Raw genomic sequence first — 26838 nt, 5'->3', positions numbered from 1 at the left:
GTAGAAAATCTATATATGCCAGTAAAGTCAGTATGTAATAGTTTCATACTTAATTTGCCAAGTTCGTGTTTAGGTCATTGGTACTGCGCTGACACTGAAGAATTGTTCTGGTATAATCTTATAATCAAAATTAAAAAGAAGCTTATTTGATCAGGGAAAACTATATGCCCGCACTTGACTAACAGATCACTTAAATATGTGCTTTAGTGGTGATCACTGTTCTTGTTTGAGCACTTAACCATACAAGGTTATGCACCTTGTCCTCTCTTATTGTAATACTTAACATGAGGTAGATGAGAGATCTTAATTTCAGTAGTGTCCCATTCCCTGATTTCATAGCTAGCATACTTCTGTGCTGGAAACTTGCTCAAACATCTGACTTCTAGATGTTATGCAGAGCCATGCTAGAAGAGACAGCATTGCGTAGATGTTGGAGACTGAGCAGGCAAATCTCAAGAAATCTCTTAGCTTGATCCTCTGACAGCGCTTTTCTACTCCATTGTGCTGCAGGTGTCCAGTTTTGCCCAGGTTCTGACTGATCCTATCAGTTGGCTTTTGTGGTAGTTAATGTCTTAAGTTTCTTCTCTAGACTTCCATACCTGGCTCGAGTTTTTTGTTTCAGTCCACTCATGCTAGCCAATTGCAAACTTGCTAAGGTTTGTCTCCCTGGTTTCCTGGCAAGTATTTGAGCTCACTATATGTAAGTCTAGATACTCTTTCCAACTCATTTTGCTCACTTTTACTCAGTTTTGGCTGGGTATTTGTAACTGAGTGTCAAGTGAAGTTAATACATTTTAAAGCTCCTGATCAACTGTTTTTATTTTCAACAGATTTTAGTTTGTCTTCAGGGACATTTCTAAGTATCCAGATGTTGTAATTTTTCTTCTGTTTCAGCAGATGATTCAGCTTTGACTCTTTCCATGGAAATCTTCCTGTTCCTAACATAATGATACTCCTTTTTCTGACTATTTTAATAGATGGTTTCCCTATGACGAAGTCGGTGATAGTAAGGGTATGTAATCTTTACTGTCCAAGTAAAGCAAGATTACTTTATTTAGAATTTACTTTGGCTTCAGCTTGATTTGTTTCAACTGATGATTGTCGCTTCATCCAAGAGAAACAGAATTGGACTTCTGAATGAACTAATTTGAATAAATGAATTAATCAGCAAGCATATCTACTCTGTAGAGCTGATCATACTGAAACCTATTTGTACCCAATAGGACAGAGACTGCTGTTAGGGGTGCTGCAGTATTTGTTAACTATCAAAAAGTGAAGCTCTTCACTGCTTTCAGAGGTTGTGAGGATTAGAGCCCTCTCCAGGAGGTTCAAGCACATCCCTTAGTGGAACATTTCTGTGCTCTGCCTTCTTATTTCTGCACTCTGGTCCTGCTTTTGTGTCTCCGTGTTACCTTTCTGCTCTGTCAACTGTACTGGAGCAGTCATTTTAACACATTGACTCACAAAAATCAGGTTTAAAATCACTTCTCTCTTTCTCTTGTGTAGCACAGTTGTTAAAGCTGGATCAGTTCCCTAGTCCTGTTCATCATGCATTGTTAAAATAATCCCTCCTTTCCAGTCTTTCTGCACTGCCACATCCACTGTTGTTACATGAAGTCAAACTTCTCTGCATCTTAATTTTATTAGATAACTATATTAAATGAATCCTCTTCTGCATCTTGGCCCTGTTGCTTACCGTCATGAATAGTCTTACTGAGGTGGTGTTACAGTATGTTTTTCTGTTAGAGGTTTTGCGATACTGGGACCCTATGAAATAGTTTTGCCTGGGAATCGTTTCTGCTTGCTGATTTCAAAGAGTTTTCTGAAGTAGAATTGACAAAAAATAACTTAATTTCAGACTCTTTACTTTCCTTTCTTTAGGTGTTGACTTTACCCTTGACAAGAATAAGAAGTAAGAAACTTTATTTTAAAGCCATATTCAGTAGTGCAGCCTTTGATCTAGAGGCAGATATTGCCTGACATCAAAAGTACCCTTGATCTCAGCAGGACTGAAATACTGAAATGCCAGGAAGCCCACAGCAGCGATATTTAAATACACGCAAATGTATTGTGGGGAAGATTAGAGCAAGTGTGTCAGTTATATATCAGTGCAGTAGGAATGCTCAAAGGAACTAGTCTGGCACTTAGAACTTTAAAATAAATAGGGTGTGATTAAGTAAATATTAGCATAAATCTGACCTATTATCTCCTTACCATGATTTACTTGTTTTCAAGCCTGAAACTATTGCTTAGGTTTTATATTCTGAAGATGAAGACTGGAGGAAGCAGGAGGTGGAAAAGGTCTTCCTTAGAGCAGTTACATGCCAGCGTTATATGCGAGGATAAAGAATTTGACTGAGTTGTCACTGGGCACATAAAATTTGTTCATAGTGGTCATAGTTTGCAGAGAAACAGATCTGGTCACGGTTTTCAGGTTTTTCTTCCGGCCACTTGTGTTCTAGGAAGTATACTGCTTCAGTACTGAACAGTGATGGCTGGAAGGTCCCTCTAAACATCAGCTTTTCCTCCCTCAGCCCTTCGTTGTTCCCATGTTAAGTTCTTCCCTCTGGCTTGTTATGGTTGAGTTGGCAGCTTTTTGTTTCTGACCCACGATTGTTTTCTGTTTAAGCTGGATCAGCTATGCTGCCTGCTGCTGAATGTGCTTCTTAAGGAATGCTGAAGCCCAGTCAAGGGTCATTATAAACTGATGGGTGCCAGAAGCCAAAAATGTAGATGCTTATTTTAGGCTTCCTAAGTTCATGCATTTTTGCATGTGGCAGGAGCAGAAGAGTAAATTAATTTTCATTGTGTGGAAGAGAAAACATTAAAGAGCTTTTGCCACAAATATCAAATGCTTTAAATGTGTAACAATTACTTTATGGTTCTGGCCAAACTTACAACTTCTAAAATCCAGCTGTTTATCTCAGAATATTAATAGCTTCATAACTGCCATATAAATTAAAATATTTTTAAAATAACACAAATTGCATTGTTTTTGTCTGCTTCCTAACTTAATATTTCAGATGGCTGGATAATATGCTGTATTGGATTCAACATAACTTACTGAGTTTTCACTGTGGAATGATGGTTAGCATAACACAAAATACCTGACCTAACCTTCAGCTTGTATTTTATTTTTGCTTTAACAGTTAATCTGAAGTGCTATAAAGTTGTCAGCTTTGTATTTGAATAAAGCAAAAAAAACCCCCCCACCTATATACTTTAATAGTGCCATAATAGATGTACTTTAAATTCAGCCTTTCAAGGTTGGGAGTACATGAATGTTTTAAAATTTTGTGCTTAGAAAAATCAGCAGAGGGATTTAACTAGCTCAAGAGGTACTGAACTTGGCAATAGACTTCAACAGTGTTTGACCACTAATGCCAATTGAGTCCTCCTTGATCTCCAATACTACTTGGGTCTTGTTTTCTCTTCTGCAAAACATTCATGGAGTTTTGTACCTTCGTGTAACCAAAACTTGAGTGCTTCAGAGTTCTAAAATGTGGAAAATAATGCATCTGCAAGTTACAGGCTGGGAATCAGTTAACTATTAATCTCCTTTAAAAGAGTTCTTTTTTAAAGAATTTGGAGAGGAGATGGGGAGGGGGAAGCACTAAAACTTCAAGAAGCTAGCAACCTGCAGCATTCCTTTAAGACAAAATATGGTGCTGCCAGGAGGCAGTAAACATGAATAAACAGGGCAAGTCAGCCTGCATCCAGAAGATGGATGCTGAACAGGATCTCTTGTTAACAATACAGTTGTAGGAAAGCAGAGGTGGTTGCAGTTGCTGCTTTTGTGATAACCAGTTAAAAAGGTGTAGTTTCCCAGTGGTACTATGTATGTCTTCTGACTTCCTCTTACTGTTTTTAACTGATGTTTTGCCTACTGCTTTCTCAAGTTATGTGAGGCCGCTTGAATTTGACACAGATTGTTTGGCTGTCAGAAGTGGTACTGCTGCCCTGCCTCCTGCATTAGTCTTCTTGTTTCTGTTTTCTATGCTGGCAGCAGGGTTTGTACTATTGGTGATCTGATGTTGCTTGAAGCAGGATTGACAGAAATTAGTTGACTAGTTCATAGAGTGGCCACCCAAGCACCAGTGTGACAGAAGGAGCAGGAGGTGTGGAGTGTAAGATGGTGACAGTCTGGTTTAATGTCATTATACAAGAGGGTTAGCTTCTGTGACCACTCCCACAGACTGTGAGTGTGGGCTGCTTTGTAAAGAATCCTTAGCAAGTACAGGACATGTTTGCATCTTTAGGCTTGTAAGATGTGGGAAAGAGGCAGAACGAATGTTGGATTCCTCTTTTCCTTTCTCTTCCCATCAGAAGCTTGGTTAAAACAGCAAAGGTGCTCATGGATGGGTGAGACAAGTGTCTCTGGGGCTTCCAAACATGTTGCAGTCTGCACTATCTACAGGTCACACCTCTGAACTGTTCTCTACATGCCAGCAAATTCACAAAGTATGGTTCCTGATTGCCAGCATGGTCTCTCCTAATGTGACAAACCTGAGAAAACATTGAATGGCTTCTAGACTCCAGTTCAGTGTCAAGATGAATTCTTTCTACTTTTTGTCTTCATGACTCCGCTAGTTTGTATAACTTTAGGGGAAAGGTCTCCACCACAGAATGAGTTAAATCAAGCAAACAATTTTGTAGTAAAAACTCTGCTTAATTCCACTTTTGTTAACTGTTGAAGGCACTTAATTTTGTCTTTAGTAGGTCTGTCAAATGTCTTGATGAGATCCCAAGCTACTAGCTAGCATGCTAAACATGAGCTCAAGCTCATTTCTGTTTGGAAGGGCTGTGGAATTGCATCTGAGAGAACTGGGGAAGCAGAAAGGACTTGTTTGTAGGCAGGACCTATTGGTATCCGGCAAAAGGAGTGCATGGAGTAGCCTCACTTGTCCAAAACATGATACTCATCTTTCATTTCTTAGGCTCCAAGCTGAATCTCTGAAGGATAGTAATGGTCACAGAAGCTTGTGGTAGAGCACTTGAGACATTGCAAATGGAACTTGGAAAAGCTGTTGCTGCCTGAATATTAGAAAGTAGTATTCATAGGAGAAAAATGCTCTATTCCACTGTGAAGAACAATATTGTGGCTATTAGATGACTGCCTTTTTTGCCAAGTGGCTGACTGAAGCAAAAAAACCCCCGTCTGCCAAAGAAGAAAAATTGGATTACTTCCATAGCTAGAATTGGGTTGCCCCAATTTATTTAGATGTTCAGAAAACACTTTAATTATTACCTCATGCTTACTTCGGAAGAAATACTTTTAATAATCCTGCAGTTTTGACATATTGCTACAATAACTTGGGAAAAAGACTGTTTCATTTGCTAGGCATCCTAAATGAGCTTTTCACCTGATGATGTTGCATTATTGGTAGTTGTGCAATAATTGGGACTTGACAGAAGGCTTGAGACTGAGTTGATGCTCTGTTTCTATGTATCAATGTTGCTCAGATCTTTGGAACTGCATTTCTCACAGAAATGTAGTTTTCTGTATTTGCAGGGGGCAGGTATCCTTATTGTTTCAAAACTAAATGTCTGTCAGATGAAATACAATGAGTGGCACTCACTTTGAGAAGTATCTTTGCTCTTACAGTTTGAATTTCCTCGTGACTGGTTTCAATGAGTGGATTTACATACTGCCTTTGAAATGGAGCAGTCATTACGTGTAATCTTTAGACTTCAGGGGGATGTAATAATCTGCTGAAGTCAGCTTGTAGGCAGATAGAATAATTGCATACAAAAAGTTGTGTTAGCATTTAGCAGGGCAAAACAGCACAATGCAACAGATGACCCAAAGAATTGTTTCAAACTGTGTTTCTTAGGGAAGCAAACTCCTCTTTTAATCATACTGCAACTAGTCATGGTTAGCTTTCATTTGCCATGCCATGTTTGCTGCTAACTTAATGTTTTCCTTTTTTGAGCCCCAAAAGGGAAGATAAGAGGGACTTGCATGACAAAGTTAAATACAATGTCAGCCATTAACTATGTCAGTAAAAATGTAAGGAAAACTGTAAGTAAAATGGATCCTGAAGTGGAAAGCTTCAGGCCTCATTTACTCATATTTCTGCCATATGTTGAAGTATTTCGAGCTTTATTTAAGGTAGGGGTTTGGGCTTTTTAAACGCTGTTTTTCAGATTCTTGACCAGAATTTTGTAAGACTTCAGAGTGAGGTTTATCCTTCAGGCTGCTGGGGAATTCTCCATCTAGAGGAGGGGTGGGGGGCCATTTCTCTAACCAGTACCAAAACTCAAGGAGTGTATTTCAGAGCAGTTCTCATCCTCTGCTCTCATTGGTACCAGTGGTGATCAGGCTGATGTTCCAGGTGCCTCCAACCAGTCTTTGCTGCATGTTCACTGCTCCCTTTAGGCTAGTCCTCACCATGCAGGTTTGAGGCCAATATCTATAGTAAGGCATCTGTTACTGCTTGTAGTAGTAGTAGTAATATGTAACCTACTGATAATAGGTAGCTCTAAAAAGTGCCATATTACTTCAGTAGTGGTAAAAGACAAAGCAAGTGTGTTGAAACACTTACCCCTTTGTCAGAAGCAAATGGAGAATCTGACATGGGATGAATAGCATAATGCTATTAGTTCAGAAACATGTATGCTTTTGCTAGCCCTTCTGTTAGTGGCTGCTTTAATATATGGTCTTCCTTTTCTCATGTGAATCAGGGATGTGAAAAATCATCCAAGTGCTTGTTGAGGAAAGTTTGTTTTAAGTGTGAACCAGTGTAGGGTTTATCACTTTTGAGGGGACATGCATTATTCTCATAAATTATTCAGAAAAATAAATAGAAATTGTTTCTAAAACTACGTACATACATTCAGACATATTTCTGGAGTTTGCTGCAAACATTCATGTTGAGCACTGACTATATTATAGTCACTGTATTTTTTTTTATACTTAAGTATAGAAAATTAGAAAACTTTAATGGCAGAATATTGTTCTCATAACTAACATGCTTGCTTTTTTATAATATTAAGTAGTAATACGTGTGTTTAATAGGACAGGTAAAGTTATAACCAGCCTCACATTTAAATTGTTTCTTCCTAGTACCTTCTTTACCTTACTGTTTAAGTTTCCCTTTTCAGTGACTTTGTTCCTAAGTAGTAGTTACTTTGATAGTTGCCCTTCTACTTGTAGTATGTTCACTTGTTACTACATATTCACTAATAACTTATCCTTCACACTATTAGTTCCAACAGAAATTGAGTCAATACTTACATTCTGTATGCTGGCTTGTGTAAAAAAAGTAAGATTTTTCTCTTAATCCTATTAATTGCTGCTAGTATGTCTTACATGTATGCAGCCAGTTCAAAAATATGTAGTGTTGGAAGAGCCTCGTTGATCTTTGTCTTGACAAATGCTAAGATTACTGTGCTAAACACTTTCTTACTCAGCTTAGTCCAAGAGCTCTGTAATGAGATACAGTTCTCAAACTGTCCAAGTTTAGTTTTTAAATATACTTGAAACAGAGAAAAATGGTGATGTATAGAAAGTAAAATAATGGCAGTGTAAGCATGCTGCTCTGAACAGTCTGGGGACCTCTCATGGGTATAAGCACAGCTGTAATTTTGTGGTGGTAGTGGGTTGAGACTGGAATGTATAATTCTAGAATAGGATTTTTTCTTTAAATTGCTATCTTTATAGTACAAATAGAAATAGTATTCTGTGTATATGTAAACCAGATGTACAAATAAAATCAGCAAAGTACTGTTGGAGACTTTGAGTTATCAACGTTGTGGTACTGTCTATCTTAACTCAGGAACCCCAAGTACCCATGTTTTCAGCCCTTACACAGTAAGTCTCCCCTCACTTCTTACAAACCTATTCCATCTCACTTCAGAAAACTTAAATAATCCCTGTCTCTTCTGAAGAAGACATTTACTCTGTGAAAGTGTAAGTCCCAATGCAGCAGTGGGTACAAAGAAACTGTAGCAGAGTCATGAGTCACAATGCCTGCCTTTTGGATGCTTCATGTTCTGTTTCGCCATCGGAGGTGCTCTCTGTCCTGGCACCCTCTGTGCCTTGCTTGGTATGGAGGGCAGGGTGGAAGCCTAGAGCAACCAGCTGCTGCTTCCTGCAGTCTCTGTGAGTCAGAAAATGATGCTTTGCTGCCCTCATCCTTTGTGAAGTAGCTGAGTACCAACAATATCACAGCTTTTGTTTCTGCTCCTCTGCATGGTCTGTCTTGGGAGGGTCCATGTGCAAAGTGATACAAATGAAAATACCATCTCTGTTACGGTTTATAGGCCTCTCTTAATCTGCTGCAAACAATAGTGACTCAAATTCAAATCTGCAACTTTAAAATGTGTTAAACAGTCAGATAATGTATATTAACCAAAGAGAGTTCTAGTAGGGCTGAACTAGCTTTCCAGTTGTTCATCCAGGCATGCCAGCAGATGTTTCATGTGCCTTTTAAAAGGTAAATGACTGTATAGTTGAAATCCTAAACCACAATTAAAATTATTATACTTCTAGTCAGAATTTAACCCCATTTGCAACCTTGGTCTGTAGGGCACTTCTGTTTTTACTGTCACTGGGAATCATAAAACCCTTAATATTACAGATTTAGCCATATGTATTATTCCATCAGGATCAAAGTGCCTCTGTAACAACATCATTGATTTTTGCTTTTGTTTCCTAGGCTGTGAAGATATTATTGCTGAGAGCATCTCACTAGACACCTTAATTGCCATTCTGAAGTGGAGCTCTCAGCCATACGGTTCCAAGTGGGTACATCGTCAAGCGTTACATTTCCTCTGTGAGGAGTTTACCCAGGTCATGACTTCAGATGTCTTCTATGAACTGAGCAAGGACCACCTGCTCACAGCTATTCAGTCTGACTATTTACAGGTAACCTGCAATGCAGAATACAGCTGGTCCTGCTTGAAGCAGGATATGTTACACAACTACCAGAAGTGCCTGGGAGTAGCTCATTTTAAATTGTAGGCAAGAGTGGGTTTATATGCACACTAAGCATTCCTTTTATAATATATAAAAAATGAAATTGAAGTAGTGATTAAGAAAAATGTTTCGTTCTTGGCTTCTAACACAACCCAAACTGTGGTATATGCTATTGCTTAAAAGCCTAATAATAGTTTAGAAACAGCTGCAAATTATTTTAAACAAAGCATTTCTGAACCTAACATTTGCCTTGCAAGTTTAAGTGTTTTATAAAATTATGTGGTTGTAGTAGTTTTGCTATAACAACGTACGTCCTAGTTGAGGGCAATGGGAATTAATAAACTAGTAATCATTCAGAAGGCTTAATTTATTTTCTTGGGAGACATAAAAATACCTTTTCTGACGAGTATTGCAGAATTTCTTGGGTTTGGTGACTTTCAGTGATTGTGTGGTTTTAGGGAGAAGAAACCATACTGACTAATAGAAAGCTTGTGGTTTTTTCCTACCATTTCTCTTCAGGGGAGGTATCTTTAAAAGGCTGGTCATCATTATATAGCTTAAAAGATGACTAGATCTTTTTAAAATTGTACCTGTCACAATCTTACCTTTTTTTAAAGTATAAAATGTTAGAGATTATTTAAAGTATTTTTTAAAAAATATTTTGTTTACTTTAAATATTTCAGGAATTACAGTAACAGTACTGTTGATCTTCTATGGCAGTGTGTATTATGACTAAACTTCCTACCCTAATTGTTAAGAAATTACATAGATAAATTTAAATTTTTTGGTACATCTCCTTTAAGAATGTTGAGCAGTTAGCACATGTATATAAGTATGAACAAAGCAAAGTTGTTTTGTTTATAGTATTACTGAAAATCTTTCTCTGCACCTAGATTGTAATTTAGTTGGTTTGATTGTCTTCATAGCTTTCCAGGCTGTGCAGTTGCTGAATTTGTAATGTTAAACAAGAGATCCAAACACCCAGTGTTAGAACTGCCCCTTTTAATTAACTTTAATCATTCAAATTTAATACCTGTAAGTTTTCATGCTAGACAAAACCTATCCTTCTGTAAAAAATTTTTTTTCTTCTTCCTAAGGATTCAATAAGTGACACAAATCTAGAAATCATGGTGGTGATATACCAGTAGCACCACCTTAAAATACTTGGAGGAAGTGGTATAGCAGATCATAAAGTACAAATACTTACTCTGCTCTTGGTACAGTTGTGTTTCTTTGTATCTGTAGAAGACCTGTGTATGCGAATTTTGTGTGTGTGCGTGACATTAAACTAAGCATATATGGATTGTTGACTTTCTACCAGGCAAGTGAACAAGATATTCTTAAATATCTGATTAAATGGGGAGAACACCAGTTGATGAAGAGAATCGCAGATCGAGGTAAGGATCCTTTAAACCACACAGTACTTATACCAAATAAGCCAAAATGTATGGAAGTTCTTTTTTGTGGTAAATTGTAACTTATGGAAATGTAATCTACTTCGTTCATAGTACGGTCAAAACTAAACAAATGCACTTTTTCTTTTAAAGCTTTTGTTCCCTTAAAAAATGAACGTAGACATTCTGAGGGATCTGGGATTGTTTAGCCTCAAGAAGAAGAGGCTTAGGGGTGATCTTGGCAAAGTCTATAACCATCTAATGATAGGAAGGAAAGAAAAGAGCTACGCTCTTCTCTTGGCACCCAGGACAGGATGAGAAGCAATGAAGCATTAACTGAAATGCAGGAAATTGTTTCCTGTGTTTAAACGGAAGATGGCCAGACACTTGGAACAGGTTGCCCAGAGTAGTTATGGCATATCCATCCTTGGAGGTGTTCAAAACCCAGCTGGACACAGTTGTGGACAACCTGCTCTACCTTGCCTGGGGAGGTGTGGGGAGAGGGCAGTGGTTGTGGCAGGACCAAACTTCTAGAGGTCCTTTCAACCTCTATGACTATCTGATTTTTTTTTTAAGTCTGGTTGATTTCCTCTTGTCTCAGAATTATTTTTCTTGTAACTAATTCATCAAAGAAAAAAAAACCAAAAACCCTGCAGCATGTTTTACTCTTGTGTGATCATGCACGCTTTTCACAGTAGTCTTATTCTTAGTTTACTGTGTCAACCTTTCACTTCTGTTTGACTATGTTTCTCCCACAGAAATCTGTGGTAGTGAGTAACAAGCCATCAAATGGCATCAGTGTTTTTCCTAAATTAGATGTAAATGTATTTCTATTAGCTCAGATGCATATTATTGCTACAGTGGTAACTTCAAGGGCAATCTCACATGTGTTAGAGGTGGGAAGTAGGTTAAATATATATTTCCCAAATAACAAATGCAAGTAGCTTGTAGTTCATCCCCACCATGAAGCGTCAATCAGATAGTGCAAAGAGAGGAACAGAAAAGGAAGAACTTGCCTGTGTGAAAACAGCAGTGCTGGTGTGGCTGCTGTCTTTAGAGGGCTGGCCATGTGTTTGAAATCCACTTTTATTACTTGCAATACAGCTGCTTTGTCATGGACATGTATGAAGTGCAACAAAAAGTCAGTTAAAATATGTGTTTTTAGTGACCTGAGTAAGTATTAACCTTCTGTTCTCAAAACAAGATTTTTCTAAGTGTTTGTCTTAAGGCACATTGTCATGGAGCCAGTTAAACTGTAACAGACCTGGACTGGGAAGAAGCTGCTCATTTGGAGTAACTGTGCAGCTTCCTGGTCTGTGGTGTTCATTAAGTAAATGGCTCACTTCTGTTTCCTGGGATCATTAGATAATATGATAAGCAAAAGCGGAAGTAAGAGCTACACCAAATTCTATCAGATTAGGGCCAAACCTAGTCTAGTAACTTGGTCTAAATTCCTCAGTGATGCTCCTGGTTTTGCAGCTCTGCAGATGTGGTGGTGTCAATCAAATGCCAGAGAGCATTAGAAATTGTAATGGGCTGTGATCAAAACTTGAGCTGCCTGTACTGACGGGAGGATGGTTTGTTTAACAAGTTTCCTCAAAGAGTGGAGGTAGTCAAATTCAGGTTAGGCACAACACCTAAAATACTAGTGAAGGTATTTAACTGGGGAGGGAGAATGACCTGTGGCATACATTGTCATCTTGCAATATCTAGGAACATACCTATTTGTGGGTATCCTGTGACCAAGGGAGCAGTTTCGGCTTGACGCAGTTGTTACTAGGGTGGGTTACACAAGGAAGCTAGAATAATTTATCCCAGTGGACCCCTCTTTAGACATTAATTTGTAGAAAATCAGTCTCTGAAAACTGCTGGGGAAAGGGAGAGGAGCTGCAGGACAGTCATCGGGGGAATTGCTGGCAGGGAGGTACAAATGTTTTTGTAGCATAGCTCTTGGTAGAGCTTTTTAAAGGTTTGCCTCAAACACTATTTTTCTATTTTTTCCCTGGCTTATGCTTTGAAACCGACAGCTGTGTAAATGACCCATGCTCATATAAACTGAACCTGTCTCTATGGATGCTTCATATCAGACTTTAAGGCATGAAGTAATTTCTGTGGAACAATGCTGATAAGAAAATTCTAATTCTAAATTAACAGTGCTTTCCTTTTTTATAACTTCCTATAAGCCCTGTAACTCCTGCTTTCCTATTTAAACTTTTTGATGTAAACTTAGTATTTCTTGTTCCTTCCCACAGAGCCTAATTTACTCAGTGGTACTGCTCACAGTGTGAACAAAAGAGGTGTGAAGAGGAGAGATCTTGACATTGAGGAGCTGAGAGAGATCCTGTCTCCACTTTTACCTTTTGTCCGCATTGAGCACATCTTACCCATGAATAGTGAAGTACTGAGTGATGCAGTAAGTTGGTAGTCTCATACAAATACTATCTCTAGGTTCTTTGTACTTCAGATTCTACAATGTTCAGGGTGGAGTGGGGTTTTTTTAAGGATTAGCTCTTAAAATGTTATCACTGAGTAATACATGTATAACTTTCTAGTTAAATTTTCTGTTCTCTATTAGAAGGCTAAAGAAAAATCAGTGGCATAAGGATTCAGTGTAAGAAATGCATTTCTTTCAAGTTTTTCCTATGTTTATATTTAAAAAAAAAAACATAAAACTTTTTTGCTTCTTAAAGATGAAGAGAGGCCTGATTAGTACTCCTCCTTCAGACATGCTACCAACATCGGAAGGTGGAAAGTCAAATGCCTGGCTGCGGCAAAAAAATGCTGGAATATATGTGCGGCCAAGACTGTTCTCGCCGTATGTGGAGGAGGCTAAGGTAAGAATCATTAATAACACTTGACTACTGTTAAATTGGAGTCATCGGGGGTTCTGTAAGCAGGGAAAGTTTTTGGTATGTTTTGTCTCTCTTTGCATGTACTGGCCTAAAATACTAACATTTTCAATTTAACAAGACTTACAAGATTGATCATCAGGCTCAAGTCTCTAGAGCTGGTCAGAAAAATTTCAACAAAATTTTTTTTTGTCGAAATTGAAATGTTTGTGAGACAGATCTTGATGAAATTCCACCGGAAACAAAGCAGCGTTCTGAGGGAAACCTCCCTGGTTTCCAGCCAGTTTGCCGGCCCAGCTCCTCGGCAGTCCTCCTGGCAGGCGGATGGCAAGGTGAGAGCCTGAGAGTCCCAGTTTGCAGCTAGTCAGCAACTTTGGTGCCAAGTCTTTCAGGCTCCCCAGCTCCCACCAGAGCTGGGTGGAGAACTACTATTCCACTCGGCAGAGGACTCTGTTTCATCTTCTTGTTTGAATCAGAACATATCCAAAATTATTTCGATCCTCCGCAAAATGGAATAAATATCTTGTGTCCAATTTGACTCAAGTCCTTTGTGTCCTGCTCAAGCAGTAGCTTCCCTATTTAATATCTTGCATGAGGACTGTCAAACTGAAGATCTTGTAGCATCTTTGGTGATGTTTGGCTGGTGGAGATGGCTCTGTGTGGGGCAGAAACATGCCATGTTCTGTTTGACAGAATGGGACCTTTGTAGGTTGCTAACTAATACCACCACTTAAGGCAGCTCTGACTTAAGAGCTCATGAGTCCTAGCAGTGCAAAACAAGAGGATTAGGTGAAGCTATGCACATCCACATCACCTACAAACTCTAACTGCTGCTCTGGTGAATTCAGAGCTTTTGCCCTGTGCCTAATAAAGAAAATATTTTCTGTGGGTGTGAGTTGTTGTTGACTCCCTTTTTGAGGGGAAGGGAGACATAAAACTGCTTTGCATTTTGGGCACAAAGGCTAGAGAGCACCAGGTGTCACTAAAGCAGTAAAGGAAGACTAGCCAGTTAAAATCTTATCTTTGTATTTTGGATTGTTAAAACTAACAAAAATGTTTTAAAGAACATGTGATTAAAAACTTTTGACTCTATTAGTTTTCAGGTATACAGTATGGGAGTGCTTTAGTATAATCTTAAAGTAAAAAGTGCATTCTAAATTTTTTTCCCCTATCAGGAATCCAACTTGTTTCTTAGTTTCATATTATGCTGTTAATATTTTTAAAAGCATCATTAGCTGTTTAACCTTAGAGGGAGGACTCATACTTCTTATCTGGTAACTATACTCCTATTCATAGTGTAATTATTGTGAAATGTAAAAATTGTGGATCAGTGATTTCTGATTTTTTTACTCTTCTGTTAGACTCCCATTTTTGGAAATAAATCTATTTAACATTAAATGAGAATTGTAAAAGGGTATGCATAAATCCCTTTCTAGTCTTTAAGACATCTGAGGGAAACGTTTCATTTTTCAGACTAGTGCCTTCTAATCAGTGGCACAGAGCTGAGATCTATAGGCAGTAATTGTCCAAGTCCGGAAGGTCTGGCCTCAAGAAGGTTACTTCTAATCTGATAGGTACAAAATAAAAAGCAACCTTCCCAAACTTTATTCACCTGCCTGCTCTTAGCTCCAAAACTCAGCTCTGATCATGACTGGAAAATGGAATAGAAAATGCTGTGGAAAAGCCAAATACTGCTTGGGACCTGGAAAAGTTGCGGTTCAGACATTGCTAGACTTGTGGCCTCAGGACTGCGTTTGCAGCAGGTCACGGTGGGTATGTGTGTGCAGTGCCTTCATGAGGGCTCTGTGGCTGTCGTTGCAGTCAGTACTGGATGAGATGATGGTGGAGCAAACCGATCTTGTTCGTTTGCGGATGGTCCGAATGTCCAATGTGCCCGACACCCTTTACATGGTAAACAACGCAGTTCCGCAGTGCTGTCATATGATTACCCACCAGCAAGTTAGCACTAACCAGTCCAGTCCTCCTTCAGTTATAGCCAATGAGATCCCAGGTAAGGCTGTTAGATCACTCACCATGCCGATTGCTGTCGTGAGAGTGGATGGGGGCTTGGGGCTGGGGAGAGTGACTGTGAATTATTCAATATTATGATTTCCTCAGGGAGTAATACTGCACCATTTGGGCTTCTTCCCACCCAGCGGTAGTCCCTTTTGCTTTGGTCTGCTCTGAAGACATTAACTATTTTTGGATGGCATAGTAAGTAGTAAGCTACTAGAGGGGTAGTATTTTAACCTGCCTCAGCTGAGCAATTTGAAAAACCGTGGACTGGTTAAACTCACTGTAGAATACTTGCTGGAGCCTGGCACTCTGTTCTTGAGTTGTTTTCAGTTTTCTACAACCAACCATCCAAGATGGGTAAGAACCAGAAGGCTGGAAAATGGCCAAATAGTTCTTTTAAAAACAAAAAGCAGGGGAATATAATTTGTAGGGGCAGTCAGCTTAACTCAGTTTGCCAGAAAAATATGGGAAGTAGGCACTCAAAATACACTTTTTCCAGTTTACCAAATCCACTTTGGCTTTAAAGTCAAACCATCTTCAATCCTTATGTGGTAGAGTAAGTTTTTTGTAAGTGGAAGTAGGTACGGCCTCTCTTGACCTCAGGATACTTGGTGTGACATTCCCCATAGGCAAGTCAGGGAAATATAGTTATAAAACTGCTGTAATATATTTTGTCACTTATGGATTTGACCTTCTGGTGTACTAGAAGAACCCATCTGGTGGGATTCCCGAAGCATCTGGTGGGATTCCCGAAACATCTGGCTCTTCCCACCTTTCCCCAACCCATTAATACTCAGTGTGCAGAGAGAATACACTGGCAAAACTTGCAGTTGGGAAGGTCAGTGGATGTTTTGGAGGGTGGGACTAGATTGCTAAATGACCAAGATTAAATTTAAATTCAGTGAAGAAGGCGGGAAACACTGTGCTTATGTAGGTGTAGCCAGCTGTGTGTATACAGGATGGCTGAGGGAAGGTCTGTGGAGAAAATCCTGGAAGTCAACATTGTACAATTCCATAAAGAGCAGACATCATGCTAAAATACAAATAATACAAACATGCCACAAGACATATGAAGTAATTTGGTCTTGGATAGAGCATTGTGTTTTAGTCCTTTAAATGGCCATACTGGGTCAGGTCAAGGATTTGTCTGTCCAGCCTAGGATCCTTATTCTGGCAGTCACCAGGAGCAAGTGCATAAGGAAGGTGTAGCAGAAAAAGCACGTAAGAGAATTCCCTGTAAAATGCTGTGCACTCTTCAACCATTTGCAGCTCAGAAATGTCTTAATGGTGGATGGTGTTTCTGTGTAGTTAGTAATTTAAAATTACTCTTAATCCACGAGCTTATGCGGTCTTTCGTTAAACTTGCATAAACTTTTGGTATCCATTTTTAGATCGAAGTATGACATTTCAGTAGATATGGATCAGTTTGGGAGTCTGTACAAAAGCAATGAAGATGACATGCCATCAAGAAAATAGTCATCTTCCTCCCTCCACCTGCTCCCCATTCCCCACTTTATAAGCTCTTTATACATCAGTTATGTCTCCCTTCAGTCAACTATGTTGAGAGGCAGTAGATAAACTAGTCTTATAGGATAAAAATAATGGGTTTAAATTGCTGCAAGAGAATTTAGGTTGAGGTGTTAGAAGATTTGAAACACTGTTTAGACTTACACTGCAGTAAGTTTTCTAGGAAGGTTGGTCTGTTTTATCTTGTGATTCAGAAAGACATGATAAAGCCTAAAAAGAGCTTTTGAAAACTTCTGTAATTTGATAAAAGTACTAATTGTTTGTTTAGAAACTTACAGCTGTGGCATCTCAGCAGTACATTACAGTACTCAGACTTTCACACACACACACCCCCCCACCCCTGAAAAGCATAAATATACTCACCATGAATTGAATGTGAAGTATTTCGTCATAAGATGTGACTTTGATAACACTTTGCTTGATCTTAGTTTCCAGAGACGTTGAGAAAGGAAACAGGTTCTCAAAGGTCTCTAATGTTTTGTAAAGGTTGTCACGTTCTGAAAAAATCTGGCTCTGTTGGCAAACATGAGACATCTTGACCAATCTGAAACTCCACTACGTCTTGATTCTGTGCAATTTAATACGTAGGAATTATTGGCAGCCCTTGGATTTGAGCATGGATACGAGCTCAGAGCCTGGTTAGTACTTGGAGCACAGGCATTGTCCTGGTAACTGCCTGCTTTGCTTAGTTGTGTAATTAAGCAAAAGAATTGATTGTTTTGCCAGTGCCTTGTGCTAGGAAGGGTAGATGGAGCCCAATTAATTTGAGGAGATTCAGGCATGTGGCAAACCTATAACTTGTACAGGAATCCATCCCAAAGCACTACAGAGCATAGGAACTGCACTACTTATGCTTACCCTTCATGTGCCTCTGTAAACTTTGTGAAATTGGGACCAGTTGTAGTTGCGTGGTGTTGGGTTTTTTCCTTCTCTGTAATATAAATGTCTTTTCACGCTGTTCTTGCTGTCTGATCCATTTAATTTTTATGAGCTTTCATTATGGACATCTGGTCATGGTAATATATAGCGCTTGCAAAGCTGGTAAAGGATCAGACATCAGGACTTACGTATTCAGAGATCTGGATTTGTCTTCTGTTGTGATATGTACGTTTTCCTGAGGACAGAAAGACCACAGAGAAATATCATTCCTCATCAAACAGCAGCAAGAAGTGGCATGAGAACGTTTTGCAACAGGATAAATACCCCAAATTATACATGATTTCCTTTTGGAAGAGTTTTTAAAAATTATTTCAATATGGCTGCATAAAACAACATAATTTTAACAGGTTTATGTTGGCTTACAGTTTGTGTAATTTTTTAGAATGCTCTTTCTGTAGTTACATACTGGAATTATGGTCTTGTGATTATAGAATCCTACTAGAAGTATGAAGTGTATGCCAAAAAAAATCAATGAATTCTTGGCCTGTAGAATTCATGAGGGAACATTCAGTAGTTATTTAAGATACCCTGCCCCCACCTCAAATCAAAATTCCTGCACCATGAGGGGTTTAACAGAAGGCTGTATTTGTGGCTCACTCTAGCAGAAGCTGGAAAAATGGTGTCTTTACCACTTTTATTTGTGTGTTATCCCATGTGCCTTAATGATGCTTCAAGGAACGTGTCTAAGTCGAACTGTTCTTGGCAGAATGCTTCTTTAAAAAAAAGTCAACTCAGCCTGTCATTAGATTTTTTTTTTCCCTTCAGAATTAAATCTAACCATTGCAATCGAACTTATTATCTCACAGTTCAAAAAGTAATCTCTATTATCCCATTTTCATTCTCTTCTTATCCCTCCAGTTCCCAATCTCCTCATTGTAAAAGAGATGATCAAACGGCTGCAGGAGCTGCGCCATACTGAGCAGGTACAAAGAGCGTATGCTCTCAATTGTGGAGAAGGTGCCACAGTCAGTTATGAGATTCAGATTCGTGTGCTGCGGGAATTTGGACTTTCTGATGCTGCTGCTGAACTTTTGCAGGTATGAAAGATTGCTGTATACAACCACAAATGCTTTGATTCTGTTCTGTTTATGAATTGACTTGAATGCATAATCTGCAATAGGAGAACTGCTTTGTGTGTGCACACGCAGGTGCAAAAATCCTCTTAAATGCTTGGATAACTTCAGAACTGTAGAAGTGCAAATTACAGTGAGACTGTTGCATTTGATGTATGTGATTTTATAAATGTGTAAGTGCAAGGTGTAAATATTTTTCTCAAGAGCTGTTGCAATTCAGGGTGCTTTTATTGCCACAAATTTTTGGGTACAAAAAAAATTTGCTGAAGAGGCAGTTGATGAGAATAGTCAAACTATAACTAGAAATCTAGATTATGATGTATTTGTGAATAGGAGAGGAGAAAGTCCAAATTAATACAGTAGATATGTATAGTACATATCAGGACTGGGAAGTTGGAAATCCTGCTTCTGTTTGTACGCTGCTGTTAAAGCAAATGCGATTGTTGGCCATGTTATTCACACAGTGAATCTGATACTGCTTCTCTTGTTTTTTGGGTTTTTTGTTTGTTTAAAAAAAAAAATCTTTATTCCGTGGTAGCTGTAATTGCCTTGAGTGTTGCTGAGGTTTTAGGTGGCACAACTAGTCTACTGCAGTATTAGCAGATTTCTAGTTCCAATGCATGTTAGTTTAGGAGATTTTTCTAGATTATTTCCATTTTTGTTACATGCTGGGGTTTTTTCCTTCACAGAATCCTCACAAATTCTTTCCTGATGAGCGGTTTGGGGACGAAAGCCCACTCCTGACAATGAGACAGTCTGGACGGTGTCGCGTTAACAGCACTCCCACTGCAGAAACCATGTTTACAGAACTGGACTCTTTTGTGGCCTTTCATCCACCATTGCCCCCTCCTCCACCTCCATATCACCCACCAGCAACTCCTATTCATAACCAGTTCAAAGTGGGCTGGAAACAAAGGGTGCCAAGTCAACATCCCTCTCGTTCCTTTTCTTACCCGTGTAATCACTCACTATTCCACTCCCGAACGGCTCCCAAAGCTGCACCACCCGTCTACTTGCCCAGTGTTAAAGCAGCACCTCCTGATTGCACTAACACTACAGGTCTGGGAAGACAAACAGTGGCTGCAGCGGCAGCAGTGTTGGCAGCTGAGAAGCAAGTAGTAAGTATTGTGATTTCTCTTCTTCTCCCTATCTCTGGCCACTCAAAGTAGCTGTTAGAGAGGAGCTGGGGTATGAAGTAGCTTGGCTTTGTTAAATAAAAGAGCACCTTGGTTAGGAGAAAAATTTTCTACCAAACTGGAGGCCAGCATTTTGCATCCCAAAGGCATGTCCTGATCCTTGGAAGAATGGAGGGGCAGGTGGGACTCATGAATCTTCTGAAATAATACACTTTGCTCTACATGAAAACAAAGCATAGGTCAACTTCAGTAGTGGACTGCATGCTATAATTCACAGGAAGAAATAGTGATATTTTGGCTATTCACAGGTTAAGTAGTCCTGAAGTAAACAGATGTGTATAAAGGGAACCTGTGGAGAATGTGAAGGCCTTACAGCTATGAAAAAAACTTTAAAATGAGTAGGCAAGCAGAAATTGCGAATTGCAAATACAAAAGGATTTGTTACAGCAAAGACAATCGTTATAGTTGCTGAACTACGTACAATATAATGCAATGAAAACAATGATCTATAACATACTGGACAAAGACATAGCTTTGTGAAGTAAATGAAATGCTAAATAAAGAATTTGGTAACTTGTTTCTGCAGTGTAAAAACTGTTTCAGTGCATAGTTATGTCATACTGAAAACCTGCTCTTTAGATACAGATTTGATCTGGAGTTCTGAATGGAAACATGGGGTTTTAATATCTTTTTTCCTTTAGCCATTGTCCTAAATCTATTGCACTCCTTATATTTTAGGTTAAAATATTTAAAATCAGAATTGTTTGCCATTGCTTGTTCAAGGGTGGGTTTTGTAGCCTATCTCTCTTGATCAATGCTGCCTTCACTAAGGAAACCATCTAGTGATCTTTTTAACATTAGAAATGTTTCTGCTACAGTGTTTCTAATAAAAAAAAAAATGCAAGGAGAAGCATAGACCTAATGTGGGCAATATTTTTGTTCTGTATTTCTGGTAATCAGTTACCAGTAATCCGTGATTACTAAAATTGCTTTTATTAGAAATGATAAATAAAAGTTGAAATTTTAACCCTTCTGTCTGGAAGACTGTGTAATACGCTTGTCTCATTCCAGGACCGCTTATAGGAGTAGGCAAGAACAATGCCATGCAACAGCTTCCGTGTGCTTTTTGGGTCTAGTCAGCCCTGTGACTGATGTTCTCCCCCAAGCCCTGAAGCTGTTGTGCTTACATGCACTTGTGCCTGCAGTTAACTTTAAAATATGAAATGCAAGCAGAAGGGTTGCATCTGTAGTGATGAAATACATGTCTTGTGGCTTCCCTGTGCTAGAACTCTGTGCTGTAACCAACTGTTTGTCAAGTTCTGCACTCAGTACCTTGTTTAGTTTGATTGTAGCAAGTGGCTTAAAGCAGGCTTACCTTTTGAGAGGTTAATGGTACATTGCCACTTTCTGCATGTTCAAGACAAGATGCGTTTAAGAAGGAATTATTATTGTGGCACAGCTTCATGAAGGAGAGAAGTTGTTGTCTCAAGCTAGCAGGAAGGAGAAGGTTGGAGGATACATGTGTTCTTTAAACAGTGTAGGAAACTTGCAGGCTGAGGTAGGTCTATGCACAGACAGATTAGGGAAATCCCAGTTTGAATTACAGATACAGTTTGTGTTTAGCTTTTGCTTTGTTTCCATGGACCAATTTCTTTTCTTTTCCAGTGTACTCAGCCCTTGCTAAATGAACTGATGCCAGATATCGCAATGGGTGTGTCAGCAATGTCTTTAAAAGACAGAAGACTGCCAGAGCTCACGGTTGACACAGAATTAAGCCAGACGGTTACGGAGGTAGGGCCTGGTCCACCCCAGCACATTTCATGTATTCAGAACAGACACATGCCCACTTCTCGAAAGAAACATGCAATAGAGCAAAAAATAGATGCTCGAGAAAATCACCAGGAATATCCCGACTTCTACGACTTTTCTAATGCTGCATGCAGACCCTCTACTCCAGCACCCAACAGGCACAGTCCTTCGCCTTCACAAGGCATATATTTTGGCCCAGATTTGTACAGCCACAGTAAGGCTTCACCAAGTGGCTTAAAGGCAGCCTACCTACCTTCCCAGATATCTCCTAAAAAGCAAGAGGACTCTAGGAGGGAATATCTGCTCTCCCAAGATGGGCATCAACACAGACAAAAGAATGAGCCAGTACACCTCGATGTCTTAGAACAACCTCCCCAGCGACTGGACTTGGCATTGGCTACCCAGGAAAATGCTGGTAATGGCCCAGTTCACATCAGGGGAAGAACAAAAATGGAAACCGATTTAACCTATGGGCTAACCTCCAACAGACCTTCCCTCTCTGCATACGCCTCTGAAATGCAAGAAGAGAGACCTAGTCGGAGACTGGCAGATGATGAGCCATTGGAACATGGAACACAGAGAAATGCAGATTTGGAAAGGGAAGATGCAGTAAGCAGAGGAAGGAGGTCTCCGAACAAACCAGACTTCCTGTATAAAAAATCTGCCCTATGAAAGCAACCTCCACTATTTCTCTGTGCCTAAGAGTTGTAAACATCCTATTCTTTGCAACTTTTGGCCTGACTTCTGTCAGACAAATTTGTTCATGCCAGCAGACAAATTCAGCTTTGCTTACTTCTTTTGTACATACATTGCTTTATTAGAGACAGCATGTTATCAGTTTGGTTTTAATGCTGCTTCTGGTTTTATTTTGTGGGAAATTTTTTTGAGCAAATTTAATTAAGCCTTTTAAAAAAAAAAAAACAAAAGCTGGTACCTTTTTTCTACAACCTGGTAGCTTTTTGCACCTGTACATCTATTTTAGTGTATTAGTTTTGTACTAATATGTTGAACTTTATTGTCACATTTAAAGGACTGTATTTTCATACTTTTGCATTTTCCCTTTCACCTGCCAATTCCCTATGTGCATTGGGTTGCACATTATGAAATGTATTTTCTTATGAGATAGTAACAATGCGTTTATTTTTTAACTATAGGAATTCCAAAGAACAGCACATCAAAATACTACATTTTTAGTTAAATTTTTTGTTTGTTTAGATCTGAAATCTTCCTGATTTTTATGAGTATGGCAAGAATCCAGTCTAATGTTTTATTGGAAAAGTTCTGGCAGCTGGTCTTATCCTTATATAGCAAGCCCTCTATCAAGAATTATATTTGGGTTTTTAAGAGTCCGGGGGATATTTAGGAGTCCAAATTCCAGTGAAATTCACTGGGATCTGACAACATGATTCTGTTTGCTTTCTGGTTCAGTTGTGGCCATGGAGAGCTCCATGATCACCTGGAAGCACTTACTAGACAGACTAGAATCATTCATTTGCCCATGCAGAAATAAATCTAGAAATACTGTAAAAATGATAGTAATATCTTGTTCTTCCAGCTACCCGTACGTGGGGTAAGTGAAGACCGGAGTTGAGGATTCATGCTAAATCCTGGAGTGTCAGGAAGATAAGGCATAGCGTCTTTGCTGTTGCCTGAAGGGTGACCTGCCACTTGAGAGGGTTTCCTCTCCAACAGAGGTGCTGAGGTGACTGCTCATTGCCTTGCTTTCTCCTGCCTATGATTAAAAAAGGGCTTCACTCTTAGTGATGTCGTTCAGTGTTCTTTACCTGATCTGAAGTGTTGCTGACTTCATAATTGCAACTGTTCTGTGAACAAAATTAAAGAGTAACTGCTCTAGCGCCATGAATTGTGCAAAGCTTTAGCACTCTTACATTACACTTCCATTTCCTGACTTTGCTTTTTTAAAGCACAGAAATGAGATTCATCTATTGATGTGATCTGAAGAGGGAGTGATAGTCGTCTGGGCTGGCTCCCTGCTGCTGGGCTGGGGGTAAGCGTTACACCTGGTGTAACAGTTATAGTTAGTAAGTGCATCCTTAATACTTACCACGCAGTTTTACCACAGATTCATTGCATTTAGGATAGGGATCTGATGCCACTGTGGTGCAGGGATTGCTGGTAAAGGCCTGTTTGGGTTTTTAAATGCAGTTTCTATAACGAAGAATTTCTCTGTAGTGGAAAACTTCAATTGCAAGTGTGACCTAAGGACTACTTTAAGGTTGGGGTTGAGTTGTTTCCTGCAGTTCTAAATGCTTAGTACTATTAGAAATCTTTCTGCAACTCTACTTTTAGTTTTAATTGGTGGCAGATTCTTACCTGTTTTCATCAAAGCGTATGAGGCTTGGTAACAACACCACAATGTTGTTGAAATACATGGAATACTGTACTTCCAAACTACCACATAGCTTCTAGATAAATGAAGATATGGGTGTTCAAACCAATGTCTCCTGCATGCACATCTGTAGGTCTCCTGCTTCTGTGAAAGCTCTGCAGACATTCCTTTCAAGGTCCTGCCGTGGAAGGTGTGGTGTAGGATTGGAAGAGGAGCTTGGCTAAACTGTGCAGGTGATCTCTCATGAGAAAGGGGAGATGGTTTGGGATTTTTTTCCCTTCTGTCAGCCTTTTTAACCTGTTTATTTTGACCACAGTCGAGACATGTGGTGGTCCTGGCCTCGTGGCCAATAGGTAGTATTTCTGTGGGACTGCAGTGGAGAACACTTAAGTGCAAGGTGGTGTTAGAACACTTAAATTATCAGTTGGGGGACAGTGCTGCTGTGGGTTAGGGACTGAGGTTTGCTGGGTTTCTGCTGAAGATTTGAGCACGGTGCTGCCTGGCTGCATAGCTCTAAGCGGACACTTGGGTCTCATGCTCGCCAGTACTAGGAGCATTAACTTCCATCACACACAAAACCCTGAAACTCACTGCACTTGCAATATGTGTGTTCGTAGCTTAATTACTAAAGTCATAACTGTCCTTGGAAGACTTACTATTCTGAATAACTTATTTTTACCTGAAATTGATAGATGTACTTTGAAAAAGCTGTTTTAATTACCACAGTTTGTGGCACTGTGTGCCTGGACAGAGATGGGACTGAAATCTACAAATGTAGCTTTTAAGCTTGAAATTTGTGGGGATGTGGCTGATGAGGACTGAGAAGTTTTGCGGTTATGGCTTGAGGGAAATCATGAAATGCTTTGGCTTTGGAATAAGCTGGTGAGAATGAGAAATGCTGGGGGGAGGGGGGAGAATGGGATGTGTCTGGATTTTAGAATAAAAAATTGCTTCTGCAGTCTCAGAAGCTGAACAGTGTTAAAAAGAGAATAAAGTGTTTAAAAGTAGGTGCAAAATAAAAGACAAATCCTTCTGAGGCCACAAAGACAATCAGGCCATGTAGACAATCTGCATTTTCACTTGTATATTTTGAGTTGGGAAGAAGACAGCAGCTAAGGGCAGCTGATTTGAAGTGGGAAAGAAGGATTTGTTAAATTACTGGAACTGTATTTTTCTACTCCAGCATAGAATTTCCTACTTAGCTGGATGTGTGGAGGGAGGGGAAGGAGCCCATCTTTATTCTTCACGGAAGCATTATTCAGAAGCTAGTGTTCATACTGCATCTCACTCGCAGAACACATGTACCTGTGCTACCTGCTGCTGCTTCTTGTTTTCTGTCTACTGAAACTTTGGTGCAGAAGCTCCTTGTTTACATGAAGCACTTTCTGATTAGGCTGGAAATTAACATCTTGTCCTCCTTTAAATTTGATGGAGATAACACATTACTGACTATATCTTGCTTGAGGGTAGAGGTATGAACATTTAAGTTTTCTTGGATGAGGAAGACTCATGCTCATCATCCTATTCAAGGAGAGAGCTCAATACTTTAATTTAGTGAGCAACATGCAAAAACTTCTTATTCCCCTTTCCCTGACCCCCTCCTCTTTTCCTTAATATATGGATGAATAACTTAATTCCTGAAACAGATTCTTCCTTTGAAATGTTTTGTTGTTCCATGGAGTTACTGTAGTTGTGTGTTAACTGCTGTGTTGATTGGCAGTTTCTTGTTGTATTTTTTCCTGTTCTTGAGGAGTTTCATTTCTGAAATTAAGGCTGTGGCCACCTGTACTTGTAAGCCTTGGTTTTTGGTCCTGGAATGTCCCGAGTGTTTGTCTGATGGGTTTCTTGGGTTTGGGTTCAGTGGTTTTTTTGAGGTTTTTTGTTTTTTGTTGTTTTTTTTTTTTTGAAAGAATCCTCATGCTGTTTGAGGCACTGTTCTTTCTTCTAATAATGATATGCTTCTACAGTAGAGGTGGTGCTGAGCTCTGCCAAATGCAGGGAGCAGCTGAGAGATCTAGTTGTAAAACCGTATTTGGGGTTTCTGTAAGTATCTGTACTGCTGGGAGGTAGCCCTGCCTTCAGCACCATTACGGTTTTGTTTCTTGTCCTTGTGTTGTTACTGGTATAAAGTCAAGTGCCTTCAATGCTAAAGGCTCAGAAAACTTTCTTAAACTGACTTCATGTCCTATGCAAGTGTTTTTTCTACAACCTGCATAACCAGTACTTTGTAAAACTTGTTTACGCTTCAATTGTACATAGTGTTTTTTAAAAAAATAGTATTTTTATTTAGGTACCTCCAAACTTGAATTCTAGTCTTGTGTGATGCATTGTAAAACAATACATTTCTCTTTTGAGTACCATTACAGTTGTAAAAAGGTTTTCACTGGTTCTATTTTTCTACTGTTGCTGAGAAGCATGTAACACTGACTTTATCCTACGTATAGTTGGCATTTCAAATAAATGGCTTGTATAGAATGTGCTTGTGCGACTTCTTCTGTTTGACTAGTACCAGCAGGCTACCCAGATGGGCTGTGCCATTCTTACTCCAAACTTCATCTACCTGACGGCCGGGGAAAGCAGTGGTTTAATACAAACCCTAAGGTGCCCTCTAACAGTAAAGACTCTTAAAACTGACAAGGCTTTTTTTCTTCTGGGGGAAGAAAGTGCACAATAATGCTTTGCACATGGAGGCTATGATGCAAACTGGTATAAAAAGAGGAATTTGAAATTAGTGGCACTGTTCAGGCAGCTCATTAGAAAGGAAAAACACTTCAGTGAAACAGTTCAGTGAGTTCTTCTGGCTAGGGCTTAATTGACTGAGACTA

At 39.3% G+C, this 26838-nt stretch overlaps 1 protein-coding gene across 8 annotated transcripts in view; it reads left to right on the top strand.

The window, feature by feature from the left end:
• The window catches only part of BTBD7 (BTB domain containing 7), a 53395-nt gene extending 27479 nt beyond the window's left edge, over positions 1 to 25916 (top strand). For 4 of the 8 annotated variants that reach the window (XM_054826353.1, XM_054826355.1, XM_054826352.1 and 1 more), the window contains 9 exons: positions 8661 to 8869; positions 10242 to 10317; positions 12567 to 12727; positions 13005 to 13148; positions 13382 to 13495; positions 14985 to 15174; positions 18504 to 18682; positions 19408 to 19836; positions 21520 to 25916. In XM_054826353.1, the coding sequence (XP_054682328.1) occupies positions 8661 to 8869; positions 10242 to 10317; positions 12567 to 12727; positions 13005 to 13148; positions 13382 to 13495; positions 14985 to 15174; positions 18504 to 18682; positions 19408 to 19836; positions 21520 to 22335 (2318 nt within the window). In that variant the 3' untranslated portion in view covers positions 22336 to 25916. Of the gene's footprint in view, positions 1 to 8660; positions 8870 to 10241; positions 10318 to 12566; positions 12728 to 13004; positions 13149 to 13284; positions 13496 to 14984; positions 15175 to 18503; positions 18683 to 19407; positions 19837 to 21519 lie in introns of those variants that run through there. The other 4 variants (XM_054826357.1, XM_054826356.1, XM_054826360.1 and 1 more) reach the window with 3 other exon arrangements.
• The last annotated feature ends 922 nt before the right edge of the window (positions 25917 to 26838 follow it).

This window comes from Grus americana, chromosome 5 (assembly GCF_028858705.1).
Source record: "Grus americana isolate bGruAme1 chromosome 5, bGruAme1.mat, whole genome shotgun sequence".
NCBI classification, from domain to species: domain Eukaryota; kingdom Metazoa; phylum Chordata; class Aves; order Gruiformes; family Gruidae; genus Grus; species Grus americana.
Note: the sequence above shows the minus strand (reverse complement) of the source record. Positions and strands in the feature narration are given on the sequence as shown.